This window comes from Squalius cephalus (genome assembly GCF_949319135.1).
Source record: "Squalius cephalus genome assembly, chromosome: 9".
NCBI classification, from domain to species: Eukaryota; Metazoa; Chordata; class Actinopteri; order Cypriniformes; family Leuciscidae; genus Squalius; species Squalius cephalus.
The window spans coordinates 20,132,303-20,148,721 of record NC_137130.1 but is presented as its reverse complement, the minus strand read 5'-3'; the positions used below and the strand labels follow the sequence as shown (position 1 = coordinate 20,148,721).

General features: G+C 38.8%; 2 protein-coding genes across 2 annotated transcripts in view; one reads left to right on the top strand and one right to left on the bottom strand.

Moving 5' to 3' along the window:
• The window catches only part of map3k19 (mitogen-activated protein kinase kinase kinase 19), a gene marked incomplete at its 5' end in the record, with an annotated part of 13,254 nt that extends 6,706 nt beyond the window's left edge, over positions 1–6,548 (top strand). Inside the window, 6 exons of the mRNA XM_079882373.1 lie at positions 2,040–2,083; positions 2,166–4,049; positions 4,152–4,196; positions 4,322–4,423; positions 4,559–5,259; positions 5,404–6,548. Coding sequence (XP_079738499.1) covers positions 2,040–2,083; positions 2,166–4,049; positions 4,152–4,196; positions 4,322–4,423; positions 4,559–5,259; positions 5,404–5,494 — 2,867 coding nt within the window. The 3' untranslated portion in view covers positions 5,495–6,548. The remainder of the gene's footprint in view (positions 1–2,039; positions 2,084–2,165; positions 4,050–4,151; positions 4,197–4,321; positions 4,424–4,558; positions 5,260–5,403) is intronic.
• A 229-nt stretch (positions 6,549–6,777) lies between these two features.
• On the bottom strand, positions 6,778–15,272 carry ccnt2a (cyclin T2a). The gene is given in 10 exon segments (XM_079880831.1): positions 6,778–7,061; positions 7,063–8,219; positions 8,310–8,380; positions 8,474–8,637; positions 10,858–10,903; positions 11,127–11,189; positions 11,572–11,632; positions 13,385–13,513; positions 14,341–14,422; positions 15,032–15,272. Coding segments are annotated over 10 exon segments (2,109 nt in total). The 5' UTR covers positions 15,190–15,272; the 3' UTR covers positions 6,778–6,883.
• Positions 15,273–16,419: the final 1,147 nt, after the last annotated feature.

Genomic DNA, 16,419 nt, shown 5'->3' with positions numbered 1-16,419 from the left:
AAGGAAGCAGGTTGAGGAGGTGACGGGAAGACACCGGATAGTGTTTTTGAAAGTTTTGTATTTTGTTTGGTTTAATAATTAACATTACATTTGCGAGTGTGACTGTCAACTCGGCTTGTGAATTAACTTGCACGCAGCCACTTCAAAACTGTTCACAAGCTTCTGTGGATTTGATTTTGGTTGTCATTTGTTGAAATTAATGTAACCCTCTCCGATTATCCTCCGTGGCCATATGAGAAAGTGATTTTTTACAATGACAACAATTAAACTTCAGTTACATTTCACCTTTCCAACAAATAAATGGATCGACTTCTGTCAACTTGTTGAACACATTTACAAGCAGCAGCGCGTGACTGTTTTCACGGTAACCAGATCAACATTGTGAATGGAATTCTACAGAACTTCAGTGAAAACATCAAATGATCATGCAATGCAATAAAATATCTTCTCTTCCCTGCAAACGATACCATGAAGATTGTGAATATTTAACCAAGTCAATAACAAAACAAAAGTTAAGCAGGTATCCATATTCATTTCAGTATCAGCAAATGAAAAGCGGCATTAAAAGGCGACAACTTTTAAAGTTAAAAAATGATAAAAGTTAAGTAAACGATAAAAGCTCCTTGTGGTTTCTCGGTTTGATCGATTTGAGCAACCATAAACGATGCAAAACAGGCATTTTGAGTTTGCGATAGTGCTTCCTATGTAGAAAATCGCTTCCTGCCCTCCATCTGCATTTCATGCCACAGCAATGCAGTGACATAATGTCATGTGCAAACAAGCTATACACACAGCACCGACAGATGTCAACCAACACCAACAGACACATTCATCAAATTTAGTCGGTTACTCCTGATGGTGTCTGTTGCAGTTTGTTCTCATTGACTGTGCATTTTCAATCAGCATTTATTGGTAGGTCGTAGAATGTTTGAGGAGTGATTATTTGAGCAGTAAACTGATCATTTTGCCAGCATCTGCCTTTAGTAAAACTGCGTGCAATCCAGAAGGTAGCTACAGATCATGGAGCACTATGGAGTTCACAATGGAGATGTGTTCATAGCCAGAATCAATAGAGCCCTGGTGTAGCTCCCCAAACAGTCCAGATTACCTTGAAAGTTACATAGTTTCACTGCTTTCCCAGTGCTCAAGAAATTCTACATTGCTCTCTATATTGCTGATAAGACTGGAGGAGTTTCCAAAGAACATCTGCAGATAGCACAAACTAGAATTGCACTGCGTACATGATGAACAAGAAGGGAAGTAGTGCCAGTGTTAGTCATTTCTGTTTTATTAGGGTAGTCCAGGAGACATTTACTTGTATTGCCTGGAGATTGTCCTACAGTTAGAAAAACAGAATGAATTGAAAGAAGCTGGAGAAGTCCCAATCTCAGAGAACAGAATCCTGACAGAGGTACCTTCATCCAGGTAGGAGTAGGTAAAGCATGAAAAACAGCCTCTCCATAATTTTCATCATAAGTGAGAGCAACTGGTTTATAGTCTTTGTGGTTCTGGGGCAGCCCATCTTTTGCAAAACATCCTTCAGACTTTGTGACAGGATGATCCAGCTGCTGTGCATCTTTAACCCCTGATTTCAGCAGACCCCAGAGTCTTGATCAGCTGCAAAGATAGCTTGAGAAGAATGAGTGAGGGAATTTTTTCATCAGGCGACAGTATTGGTGTAGATGAGGAGTAGAACTATAGCATGCTAGTGCTGGGGTAATGTTATGGACATTATCACTGAGCTGCTCTGAAACTACTCCTCGTCTGCACTAATACTTTGTATGATCTATAAGGGGGAGGCTTACAGGATGTTCAAGAAGTATTTTTCAAACAAAATGTATGTTGCCTACCTTGTGGTTGGTGTGTGACCAAAAATGATGACATGTACTTGCTTAGTTAATGGGGCTGAAGGTAACTATACTTTTAAGTTGTGTCGGTGTGCAAATTTTATTGCCATGAATGAAAAATACTGTTGAGAAGGTTGTCACATGAAGGGAAAGCATATAATAAAACTTCTAAAACTTCTTAATTAACTACAGGGCTTAGAGCTGTTGACACAGGGGATGGCAATACCAGGCAAAAGGTGAGGGAAATCTTATAAAAATAAATACAAATAATAAAAGTTAAAAAGTCTTGACTTTAATAGAATGTGATGTGATCACCAGACACCACCTACTCTATGTTCAAGGACACCCAAACATCTCACTCCTCTGGACAATAGATACAAAGACGGTTCTGCACGTTCAAGTCTCGAGCACCCACTGATCTTAAAACAAAGCAGCATCTTGCCCATCTCATCACAATCTGGACGAAGATTGGAAAGGATCTCCAGCCAGTCTTCCCGAAGATCCAGAGGCACCAGATCGGGCAGTGAAGAGAGCAACTCCTGCAGCGGTAGTAGCCAAGAGGAGGATGAGACTGTGCCTCAAGATGCGCACAAGACACATGTGGGATTAGAGAAGTCACTGAATTTGGAATTAGGGACCTATTTGGATTTTCAGGATTTAGTCAGTTCTGTAATTAGCAATACCACAAAAGATAAAAACAATATAATTTCAGACAACAATAAAGGCTATACAGCTATCAAATCATTGACTGTTAAGGAGATCGAGGCTAATACGAGATCTTCCAAGTCTTCTAAAACAATTGAAAACTCAAAGGATATTCACAGAAAGTGTCCAACTTTGGACTGCTGCTCTGTTTCTGAAGGACACAAAAGCATAGCCAGGGAAATACAACCTTTAGTCAAAGAATCCTGTTTTATCGCAGATGAGAAGCACTTTACCACTGTGGATATTACTGAAGTAGAACAAACTACAGATGAAAAAAACAAACCAGTTAAGACAACTAAAGGAAATGACAGGAAAGGCAAAACATCTATTCAGACAAACCAGTCATTCAATGTTCTGGCACACAGAAATCAAAGTACTGTTAAAAGTACAAAGAACAGGATACATTCACCAATTCAATCAAAGCTGCAACTTAGAGAAAGTAAAGCCACAAGCCTAGTAACTGCAGGAGAGACTACTAACAAATATTTGCCAAGAGCACCTACAATAGCTCGCAAAAAAACAGCAGATGAAGGCCCAACAACAAGAAGGATCTCTGAACCTTTTCAGCACATTAGGTCAAGTGATGACAAGAAAGTAAACAATAACAGTCAAAAGCAAATTCACAGAGATCCAAGAAGTGCAAGAGCATCCAAAAAGCCTACATCAGGAGTAGCACAACGAGCAAGATCTGCTGTCGATTATGTCACTTACAATGACATGTTTCTGAAAATCAGTCAGGGAGATGAAGGTCCAGCAATCTATGAAATGTTTGCAACTCCAATTTATGAAAATCTCAGAGTAGCCTGCTCTGCGGAGAAAGCAAGACAGGTTCATACAGCGCTTCAAGTTAAAAGACAGATAAATGGAAAACCGAGGGGCCAAAAAACAGTGGAGGTTAATCGAAGGAAACAAGCACAATCTGAGAGATCCAGTCGAGCTAAGTGCAGGCATCTCAAGCGGAGGGATAATGTTACCAAAGGGATGAAGAAACACCCTCCTCCTTCAGAGAATAAATGCCATGTCATTTTAACTTCTACTTGTGGACCTGTCCAGAAGAAATCTGAAATGCCCATCATTACTGGTGACGGGAGGGAAATTTCAGGCGTAGAAAGACAATGTACCTCCATACTGTCAGTGATTGAAGAAGTACTTTCCAACACTGTGCCCAAAACAAATCTCATTAAGGACATAATACATCAAGAACAGACTCTAATGGATGCAGGTGTTAAAAGTGAACCTGAAATATCATGTGTGAACAGATTGCCCATGCAGCCACTGATCAATACATGGACAAGTAACGGAACGGTATCACCTGTGCGCCAGAGGTTTTTAGATGAGGCCAGTGATGGACCTCTCACTGATGACCTGCTGCGGTCTTTGGTAGAGGAGTTGATCTCACTTGAGAAAAGAGATGTTGAAACACTCAAGACTGAAAATGGAGATGGCACAGAGTTTAAACATAACTTGCCTTCAAAATTTAAGACATTTCTAAATGAGGTAACATTCTAACATATTTTACTTGTACATAGTGTCAGGGTAGCCAGCAATGCTCCTGGAGAGCTACTTTCCTGCTGACTTCAGCTCTAACCCACTTCAATACACCTGCCTGCAATTTCCAGTAACCCTGAACACCTTGATTTGCTGGTATGGGTGCATTTTATTGGGGTTGAACTCTGCAAGATGATAGCTCTCCAAAAGCAGGGATGACTACCCCATTCCTTAAGTCAATATTCTATGGCTCATCAACTTGAGTTTCTTTCATCCATCAGGGTGTTTCCTCAGGTGAACTACACAACACTCTCGAATCTTGCTCACATGAAGCTATTACATGGACAAAAGGAGAGGTTCTGGGTAAAGGAGCTTATGGGACAGTAGGTGTTTAAATGATAAACATTTCAAAGCACCATTTTTAGATTTAAAATAAAATTATTTTCAAAATGTTCTCCAAGCACAATCTGATATAAAGGTTTTATGTTCCTCATTGTGTTCTATATCTTAATTTATAGGTGTATTGTGGGCTAACCAGTCAAGGTCAGCTGATTGCAGTAAAACAAGTGGCACTGGATGCTTCAACTTCAGAGATGGCAGAAAAAGAGTATGATCGCCTGGAGAGAGAAGTGGAGCTTCTTAAGAACCTTCATCACACTAACATAATTGGTTTCTTGGGAACAGCTCTCTGCGAGAATACTGTAAGCATATTCATGGAGTATGTTCCAGGTGGCTCCATCTCAAATATCCTGAGCCGGTTTGGACCATTGCCAGAGAAGGTCTTTGTTCTATACACTCAACAGATTCTGGAAGGTGTTGCCTATCTTCATGCCAACAGGGTCATCCATAGGGATTTGAAGGGGAACAACATCATGCTTATGCCCACCGGAGTGATCAAGTTAATCGACTTTGGTTGCGCTCGTCGTCTTAGCTGTCTTCAGACTTCAAATGGAAGTAAGAGTGACCTTTTGAAGTCTGTGCATGGTACTCCATACTGGATGGCACCAGAGGTGATAAGTGAGACAGGTCATGGACGGAAATCAGACATCTGGAGCATTGGCTGTACTGTGTTCGAAATGGCCACAGGAAAACCACCCCTTGCACACATGAACAAGATGGCAGCCCTTTTTTACATTGGAGCTAGAAAGGGCTTAATGCCTTCTCTGTCTGATGACTACTCTACACATGCAAAGCACTTTGTCCAGGCTTGCCTAACCAGGTACATTGCTCTTTTACTCAAAAAGGAAGAAATATTTGCTCTGGTTCTTTTTGTGAAGTTTTTAAATCCACTGTATATATTCAGCATATGTTTTCCACACATTTCTTGTGTGCTTTGTAACAGTGGGAAATTGTCTGTTTGCAGAGATCCAAGGCAACGACCGTCAGCAGAGGAACTGTTAAGACATCCATTCATCTCTCATCACAGCCAAACCTGCAATAGACCAGTGAACTGAAAACTTGTTCACCAAATCAAAAAGTAACTTTTTAAAACAATGATACAAAGCAAATTGACCATGTGACCCAACATTTGACATGGGGAAAATATAATTTACTAAAACACATTAAAGAACTGTAAATAGTCATTTGACTGAAGTGGCAATAAGCTTTTAACACAAATGATCAAAGACTGAGGTTAAGGTAGTGGAAACCATGTAATTTATTAAATCTAAATAAAATTGGGGAGGGGGGGGGGGGGGGGGGGGGTGCCAGGGTTTGCACTTGCCTTATCCAACTGCAATTCAGTGATCAAAAGTAAAATGATGGTTTATACAATGCTGGCCTCATTTACCAATAGCCTCACACCGAAAAAAACTAAATCAAAAGATCAAAACCATTCATCCGTATTCAGAAATAATGTTGAGGGCCTGTGAAAGCCCAGATCTCTTTGGGTCAGCACTGTGATAATGAAATCAATCTCTTTTTACCCACCTGTTTCTTGTTATTTGTTATTGACTTACAGAGTTGCACAAATAGGCTACTGCTTCAAGCCAAGAAATATATAAAAATGCACTTCACAGCGAAGGTTATGTAAACTTCATAGAACTACTTTTTGAGGCACAACCTTTGGCATCCAGCTTAAGGTCATCTTGAAGGTCAAAAAAGGTACAAATTGCATGGCCTCTGACAACATGCCAGGTAATTGGCAGGGTGTAGATTGCCTGCTAGTTCACCCTCTTCTGGAACACCAGTTCAAACATCACTGGAAGGCTGTGCTAGAAATGCCAACAATAGATTCTAACACTGAGTCACAAAATCCCCCCCATATATTTATATATATATATATACATTTTACAAGCAGCTCCAAACCTGAGAAGTTATGGTACAGCTTTTAACATACAAGAATGTATGTAAATTTTTCTCCACATTCTGTAAACAACTCGTCCCTTTCATTTTAAACATGCAGCTCATATAGAGGGTATCAGATGAGGGGAAGGTAACAAAAAAACATTCAAGGAACTATGGAACTTAAATCTTGATTCTGCATTCGTCTAACTAACAAATGAGAGGAGCGTCAGTTGTTTTAGAGGCTGCTTTCAGTCTTATAAATGTTCACTGTGGCAAAACTTTCATTACTTATTTTTATCACGTAAAGATTTTTTTTAAACTATAATGGCCCTGAATTTCACATACTGGCTTAAGCATTCATACTGACTGTTCATGAGGAAATACTGAGAAAAAAGCAGCAGTTACACAGAGATGGCTAGACTTAACCGAACTGCCAGAAGATCGGGAAGCATTTTTATTTTCTTTCTCTTACTCTTCACATTCCTGTTTTTTCTCTTCTTCTTAAAGAAATCTATACTTGATTTTTCTTTTATATCTTATCCTCTTTTCCAATCAGTTCAAGAGTCCATTCCTTGGGCACTAAACAGCGAATCAAGCATGTCAAAAGTATCTTTGTAGTCTGTGTGTTGGCCATTAGCTAGGCCGACGCCCTCAAGGCCATGGCTCTCCACTGGTTTCCTGTCCAGTTTCACTAGGGTGTTGAGATGTCCGTAGCCCACCTGGTATGTGACGGGGAGGGGGGAAGGGAAGGTTAAGAACAGAGTTGTGAGATGACACACACAGCTGAACAGATGAACAATGAGAGGAACTACCTGCACCGCCTTTGGAGCTTTTGTTCTTTTTGGAGTGGTGATTGTGGCTGGCGTCGGGGTTCACCCTCTTGCGTGAGGAACTGGAAGCTGAGCTCGCACCATCAGCAACAGGACCTAATGGGCTCCTAAGGGCCGAACTAGCTGCGGGTGCCTCTAGGACGCTCCTGCCATTGCCGCTATGTGTGTGTGTGTGCGAGTGGCCGTGTTTGTGATGGTGACGATGGGCTGAGTGGTCTCTGTGTTTCTCCTTGCTCACAAGCGGGCTGGAATGTTTGCTCTTTGCAGCACCCTCGTCTGAGGAGCTATGCCGCTCAGAGGACACCTTTATTTTCATTTTTAGCTCCTCCTTACTTGATCCGCCTTTCTCGGTTTGGGAGGGGACTGGAAGACGCAGTTTTAAAGAGCTGCCTTTCTCGCGTTTGTCCAGGAGCTTGTCCTGCCCAGGGACAGGCAGTTTCATCTTCAGGGGCGAGGCAGTGGTGACTCCTGCTCCCTGCTGCCCATGAGACAGTTGGGGTAAATGTTTGCGGTAATCTGTCTGTGTTGGAGCAACATAGACCTCAGTCTCCACACTCTGCTGCTCTTGCCTGCGTTTCTGCACCGCCAGTTCAGCAGCGTGTTTCTCCCTGTACTTGTCCAGAGACATTTTCTGTGTGGGGGCTGCAGGTGGAGGATAGGTTGTTGCCTGGTGCTTGGCACCACCACTGGCCTTGTGTTCATGTTTGGCAGGGTTGATCTCTGTACTTTTGTCAGGCCGATGTGGGTGCATAGATGTGTGTGGAGGAAGTTGTTTGACAGAATACAGGTCTGAGCGTACTTGGTCCTGAGGCCAGTCACTGGGGGCGGTGTAAGTATAAGAGGTTCCCTGCATGCTGGCAATAGAATCAAGAGAAAGACTGCTGCTTGAGTTGCCCGGCAGGGTCACTGGGAAAGACGTGGAGGCTTTGGAGAATGCTGTATTTGTAGAGACCCCAGGAAGGGCATCCATCAAGGACAGGTCCTGTGTTAACGAGGGTCCCGCTAAAGAGCTGCTATCTGAGCCCTGACCATCTGATTTGGGCTTCTTAGCCGCTTGTGTAGCCTAGAAATAAATATAGCAGCAACTGTGTGTAATTTAACCACATTTAACAATGTAAAGACACCAAATGGATGATTTAGTCTAACTGCTCACCCTCCAGTTACGAATCCTCTTTAACCTGCTAGGTGTCTTCTCCAGAATCTGCAGAAACTCGTGGGTCAGTTCTACAACAAAATTCAAATGACTATAAATGATGGGTGACTTACAAATAGGACAAAATGAGCCATGTGTGGAAATTTAGGGGAATGTCCATTTACCATCAAGAAGTTCAAGTGTAACTAAGTTGTCCACATACTCCCACCAGTGCTTTCCATCAGTGGAAACGGGGATCTCCCAGTTGGACCACTTGCAAGCCAGGTGAATGCAAACACAGGCGATGACTGTGGGCTTGTACTGCAAGCAGAAGGTGGTGAGGTGCAGACTGCAAGAGCAGCACGTCATGGAGGAAGAAAAAAGACAACAAAGAAAGAGCACAAAATAATCAATTGCTGAAGAGATGGAATGCAATGTTGAACATCTAGAAAGTATTATTAAGGTTAAGAAAGCATTATAGGCACTAAGATGTTCCCCAATTCTGAGCAACATACTTCCAAAATTTGCTTGCACAGTTCGGAAACTACTTGATATAGCGGCATGTAATTTAGTCACATTTTACAATTTAGACATTAAAATAAAAGTATTTTGTTCTCCAAAGCTACTGTTCATATTTTGTGCCCTACAAAAAGGTACAATCTGAATGGAAAAAGACAACATGAGTAGGGATGCTCTGATCAAGAATTGTTTTACATCCAATACTGGTTGTAAGTTGATAAAACAAAAACAAGTAGGCTTACTCAACATATCCATACAAGAATACACAGAAAGGCTTATGAGGAAATGGTCTACAAGGCCTACTGTCAGACTGCAGTCAGCCAATTCTGATCAGCAGTTGATCGATTGTAGCATACCTACATTTGAAGTTTAGAATAGCAGTAAAAAGTCTAAAAAAGATTCCATAAAATAAATTTTACTGAGGAATTAAAACTGTGCTAGCAAAAAAAATAATAGGTTTGTTACTCATAATCAAGGGTAAATTGATACTACTGACATAAAACAGTACATTCAATAACAGGTGAAAAGGCAGTCAACAGAATTGTAGGGAACGGTGAAGCAAACAAGCATATGGTTACCATCCATATTTATCATAAGAAATGTAAACCCGTGTAATGAAAGGCATAAAGCTGTTTGGCCTCATTAAGTGTTTATTCTTTAATCTCTGAATTTGCCTAGTCACTTTTTCTGCTATACTGATGCCAGAAGAAAAACTGCATCAATAGTCCCTAAACCCTAAGGAAACAATGAAGAATCGTACATTTCTCAACCAACATGCTAACAATCTTTTTTTTTTAAATGTGTTTTACTGTCTTTTGAAAATGAATAACAATAAACTGAAGCCTCAGTCAAAGCTGGATGGTAACCTTGTGCTACAGAACAGAATCAATGTTTGGACATGGGGTGAGAGGAGCTTTTAAATCCTAATGCAACAAAGACAAACAAATTATGACTGCAACATTCATAAAATGCATTAGATATTTGTGATAAAAACAATACAGCCTCTACTTTTATCTTAACAATAAAAAATTGAAGGAAAAACACACAAGGGAATAAAAATGATCGGATCATCCATCAACTGTCATTGGCCATATGAAACTGGGGCTGATTTATCAATTCAGTTAAAGTCCTCATCCTTTGGGTAACATGCTCTTGTTTGAGAACGTCCCTTTTATATGCAAACCACGTGTTAAGCATATGCTGCTCTAGTCCCATGTTCAGACATCGCATATAGTGCTGCAGTATCCCTTTGCAAAAAATGGGATAATACTAATGACAACTAACCTAACTTAATGAAGACGATAAATAAACAATGAGGGGGAACACACAAAATCAAATTTGATTAAATTACAAGGAAGACTACACCCTTTAAGGACCTAATATAGACAATTTTTTTTACAGATTATAGGGTGTATACAAATACATAGCCACTGAAACAATTATTTCAATTTACAAATTCAAACAGGTCCTTAATGGGTTTGCTTGCGTTAAAACAGGAACATCACAATGGAAGCACAACAGATGTCTTTATCTCACAAATCAATTCAGGCATTGAATGACAAAAAATAAAATAAAAAATACTTCTAAATAGTTTGAATACGAAAGACCAAAACATGGTTTAATTATCACTTTGAGAATAACAAAATCATAAGAAAAAAACAAAGGGGTCTGGGTACTTACCGTGAGAACTTCTATGTAATGTTTACATCTGTGTAATCTTTAGCTGCTATTCAGGCTACCAAAGTGTCTTTTTTAGACAAATGCACTTCTGTAACCGAGCAAACGTGAGGTTCAAGAGCACCACTACACTTCACATTGTGCATTCAACCCCTCTGTGCCAACAATGATCCCTCGTACAATACACCGCACTGCAACCGGGGCCGGTGCCGCCGGACCCCCTCCCCACCCCGATCTGAGGGCATGTTTGAGAGGGGGGGCGTCCCAGTAGCCACCGGTGCAAGGAGGGTGTTGGACACTGGTAGGGTAACCTGCAGTAAAGGAAGCTATAGTGTGCAGTCACAGTGCAACAAATGAGGTTCTGGATAACAACCTGTTGGTAGCCATGAAATAGGAAGTCTGTGCCAGATCCTTGCTTGCTGTGAAAGTAAACAGAGAGAAAGAGAAAGGCAAAAGAGTGAGTAAAACTCTATATGCAAGTAAAAACGAGACCTAATTACACTCAAATCAGTGAGGTTTACCTCTCCATGAACTGCATGCTTAACCATAGTTCAAAAGCCAATAGTTCAGATTAATAGATTAAGTCAGCATTGTTTTATTTCTAATGGTGATTGCAGAGAGCATATGAAGTAAAGTCTATACCTCGGACTAGCTGGGAACATTTCACAACATCAGTGTGTGGATGTTCAATTGTTATTTCAAAGCCTGCAATATAAAGCACATGAATTTAATTCCTAACTGAATCACACAATTTTCAACACCTGTGGATCATGAAAGAATCATGCATTATTTAGAACAAAGCCTTTAAAACAATGCAGAATCATTGATACCCATGTGTCCTGTTGCAAAATAATCAGAATCAGAAGATCCAAGATTAACTGAAAATCAATTTGACTTCATTGCAACAATGCTTAAGATGATCATTCTGTCTTTAAATTTAGCCATGATGATACAACTTTTCAGTCAAAAACTGAGTGGAAATGCTTTTTTTTAAATTCAAACTTTTTTTCAAAGGTGAACCACTGTCAGCAAGCCTCTATGTTCACTCTAATATTCAGTTCAAAGGAACCTCCTTCCATAGACTTACCTAAAGTCTGCAGCACTATGGTTTCAAGTATCACCAGCTCTTGAGCTTGCTGGAGGTATGCCTGAAGTTCAATAGACAATCATTACATGAGGCTTGTAATGTGTCTTTCTGTATCTTCATCCAATAAACAGAATTCTCTGCACTCTTCCAATTACAGGCAACACTAATTTTTTGCCGCACAATTTAACACTTTTTATAAATTAAGACCCTCAAGACAATATTTTCCTCATTCAAGGGAGATTTATGTCCTAGCACTGACACACTGGATGTCTAATGTCAGTGTCTCACTAGTCCATTTTCAGTTGTAAGCCTCATTTACATCATTGCTGGAGAATCAAAGGGAGTCTGTGAGTTTCACATGAACGGGAATGTAGAGAAATATCAGAGGCATTTGTCCTCCTTAAATGGCTAGTTAGAGTAGTTAAAGGTATAGTTCACCCAAAAATTTAAATTGTGTCATAATTTACCCTATGTCGCTCCAAGCTTGTAAATGTGGTCAAAAGAAAGCTCAAAAGTGCTTGCATGACAGGCAAGACCAAACCTCATTAATTCTCATGCATCAAGCAACCACGTTTGCGCTTCTCTTGACCATATTTGATGTGGTCTATTTATGTGTGCTTACCAAACTCATACGTGAACAAAAGTAGGGCTGGGCGATAAAGCGGTATCAGTATTTATCGACAGTACACCATTGTCGGTAACGATACAGCGCTCGATATTTTCATTAAAAGCATTCAAATTTCGTTATTAACTGTAGATCTCTATTCTCTATTGATCTCTAGATCAAACAGAGCTGGCATGGAAACCAGGAGAAACATTGTGCCATGAATGAACTAGTTACAGCCTTTAAGTCCAAAGATCAGCAACATTCAACATGGATTTAATGTAGTAACACTAACCATGAGAGTTTGGCAGGAATAGTAAAATGCTTTCAAGTACGTCACAAGTCTTTTTCCAGCACTCCAAAACTCAAATATTATAATATTTAAATGTTATTTTTAGTGATGAAACATTATTTGTTTATCCTTCAAAGATTACCCCCATTTGTAAAACTAAAAGTTTCAAGATGTAGGAAAACTCACACTTAAAAATATTTTTTCTTTTAATACATTATTTATTTTTTTAATCAAGGAAATTTCTCTGGCATTTCTTTCTTTTTGCTGTATCGAAAACATACCGAACCGTGACACCAGTTTCCTATATAAAAAGCTTACTTTTTTTTCTTAATATAAGACATAAAGAAGATATTTTTGTTTACATTTTATTTTGTTTTTGACTGCTAAAACTAATATAATTTGTTGTTTGCCTTAATAATGTAGATAACACCCCCCCACACACACAAAAAAAACACAGTGGTTTAAACTCAAACTTTTCTACATGTCTTTTTTTTTAAAAAAGGTTATAAAAAAATGATTTTTGAATCAATAATTATCGATACCGAACAATATGAAACATTATATTGTGATAAATTTTTTAGCTATATCGCACAGCCCTAAATAAAAGCATACATTAATTTGGTTCATCAGGGTGTAGCGTGAGTAAACGTTGACAGAATTTTCACTTTTGTTGAACTAACCCTTAATGCTAATTAATGGATGTGACATACATACAAGAAAAAAAATTATACAAATAAAAAACATTTAGCAGATGAGAAACCCATGATCAAAGTCGAGTTGTTTAGAGTTGACTAGTGAGACGCCTGATTCTGTAGCGACAGAATCTAAACACTCTTATGGAGGCAAGTGAACCGGAAATTATTCAGTATGATGAAAAGGTGGAGGAAATAAAATCAATAATAATACCCATGACTTACATTACTCTTTGTATCCAGTGGAGGCTCTTGTGGGTTTAAACACGCATGCGCTACTTTAATGACATGTTCGAGTTTCCGTGGTTGCTCTTCAACTTTTGCAGCCAGAAATAAAGTTGTTGGGGAGATGGTCTGTAGAGGAAAGAAAAGATTATATGATCACGTTGAAAGATGCAAGTCTACTTTAAAGGGTTATTTCCCCCTAAAATGAAAATGATATCATCATTTACTCACCCTCATTTTATTCCAAGCCTATAAAACTTTTGTTAACTTCGAAACCCAAATGAAGACACTTTTAATGAAACCTGAGAGATTTCGGCCTCACCATTAAAAGTCCATTCACTCAAAATGTAGATGCTTTAAAAAGTTCATAAAGATATTGTAAAATAAATGCTTTTTATGAACTGATTTAATTAGGCTTTTATTCATAAAAACACTGATCAAGGCACATAAAGCACATCAAATATGGTAAACGGAAGCTCAAACATGTTTGCTTGACCTGCGGGAACCAATGAGGCTGGTTCTCGCATGTTTTAGATGAATGGACTCAATGGAGGGACAGAAATCTCAACAGGTTTCATTATAATGATCTTTGTGTTTTAAAGATGAATGAAAGACTTACGGATATGGATCAACATGAGTGTGAGTGACTGATGACAAAATGTTCATTTTAGGGTGCACTAATCCTTCAAGAACGATAAAAAAAATGTCATCACAGCTGGGTAGACCAGATATTACCAGTATCTCTCACATGTTCATCGTGACACTTCATCTGCAGTTAACACATAATTCTGTTTCTATTCCACTTTAATTTTAAAATCTGCATTAACTGTTGCAATGCCAGCACTGTGGAAACATTCTTACACTCCAGATGAAATGAAACACAGAAGCTCATGAATATTCAAATGTTAAAAAGGCTACATGCAATGGATGAAGGCAGTGTGGATGGAAACACTTACATTTCTGTGGAATTTGGTGAAAGAGTGGTACATATAAAATCTGTGCATGTAAACAATGGCAGTATTTATTGTGAGTTGAGAACTGATTTTTAGAGTTAAGGAAAACGTAGGATTATGTAACTTCAGCCTTTTACTTACAACTACGTATTCGTGTTTCGTATCGATACAAGGTGGTCGCAAAGCCAACATATATATTTTTAACAAACACCGAAACAATCACATAATTCATATTTTGACAGGTTTAACGTTAGTAGTGCAGAGCGGCTTTAACATTTACAGTAACCGGCCTGCTCGCGTGCCATTGACACATGCGCGTGAGATGCGTGCTGTCGCGCGCATTAGCAAGTAGAACATAAACACAAAGCGAGTTACAACTAGCTTATTATCATGTTACGATTAGACAGACGTAGTTATAGCAAACTTGCCAACATGTAAATATACAAATTGTACGTCAGTCATTTGTAGAACATTAACATTAATTAGCAACAACCTGCGCAAGACATTTGCACGAGCTGCTAACATAACGAGGATAAAGTGACTATCTCTAATAATTTAATTGCCGAGGTCACAACTATTACATATATTCACGATAACCTGAAATGACAGATATTACAGGTGTAAAAGTAAAACAAACAGTCGCAGCGAGAGACACAAATGGGCCTTGCTGTTGATCAACGCGTATGAAGGATACACATTTAGTCTCTGGCCCATGTCCTGAATAAGATTCGCGGCTTGCTGTCGATAGGACAGCTCTCTGTCTGGCTCCACTCCGCAGCGACGGGACGGGGTGGTTTCGAGCTGCTCCCGGGTGAAAAACCATTTGGACGATGATCCCCGGCACGCCGCCATTACCGTCCAGCAAACGAACAGAGAGCGAGCGTCACGTATTTTCACATACGTCACGTCCTTGACGTACGTCTCAGAAAGCGTTGCTGCTGGGAACTGTAGTTTATTAGGCACAGCAACGTCATTAATAGTTATATAGTTAGTTACCGTATATATTTTATAGTATGAAGAATGATGATGTCATGACTCATAGGTGTACACAAACTGGGTGGTTAAAGAAATACTTTGAAAGACAAAAATGTTTTATCAAAAGCCTTTTTAGTGATTTATTCAAAGCAAACACCAGACTCCCTTTTTAAACAGTATCATCCTTTTGCATTTTGTATTACAGTTTTTCTTAATCTCTTTGGCACATTTTTTAAACAATTTTAACAATCTGTAAACTGTAAGTGCATTAGTGCAATTGTTACAACTGTTGGCTGGAATATCACAACTCACAATATCACAATATTTTGTCCTGTCAGCAAACTCCATATATATATTGTATGTATATATATATATATATATATATATACACTCCAAACTTGATTGGTTGGTTGAGAAGAATGTGATTCCATTTTATTGCAATGGCAGGCCATTTGCTAATTTAGCAAACATTACAAATATTATGTTATAAATATTTTTGGAATATAACATGTCTGACAGATTACTATCACTGAATGAATTATTTTGCATGTAATGGCTCACACGATGAAAGAATGTTAAGAAGTTGTGAGGAGTTTGACAGTTTCACTGAGAATCAACTCATCAGTTTTGATCAACAAGCCAGGTGCATTTAGTCATTGTGCAAATTGTAGACAATTGTACTTATTTTTTTCTTTGCACACATGTGCCAAAACACATGCAATTTGTTCAAATCAATAAGAAATTCAAATCTGACATGAACAAGAAACTAATTGTTCAGAGATCTGAGATCAATATAATGTAAAATATTTTGTGGTTCAACATAATTTTTTTAATACATTTTATATCTCATAATTTAATAATCATTTTAAAAGTAACCGATAATTAATAATAATAAAAAAATTAAATATGAAAGAAAATAAGAAACTATATTTTTCTAGAGAACTGTACTATATACATCCTGTACTGTAAATGTATTCTCAAGACTATAATCTGTGAACATAATAAAAAAGACAGAAGGGTGTCATAGCCTAATAAAACACAAATTAATAAAAAATAAAGCAAATCAAGTAAGATTGAATTCATATGCAGAGTTTCACTTTTGTGCTG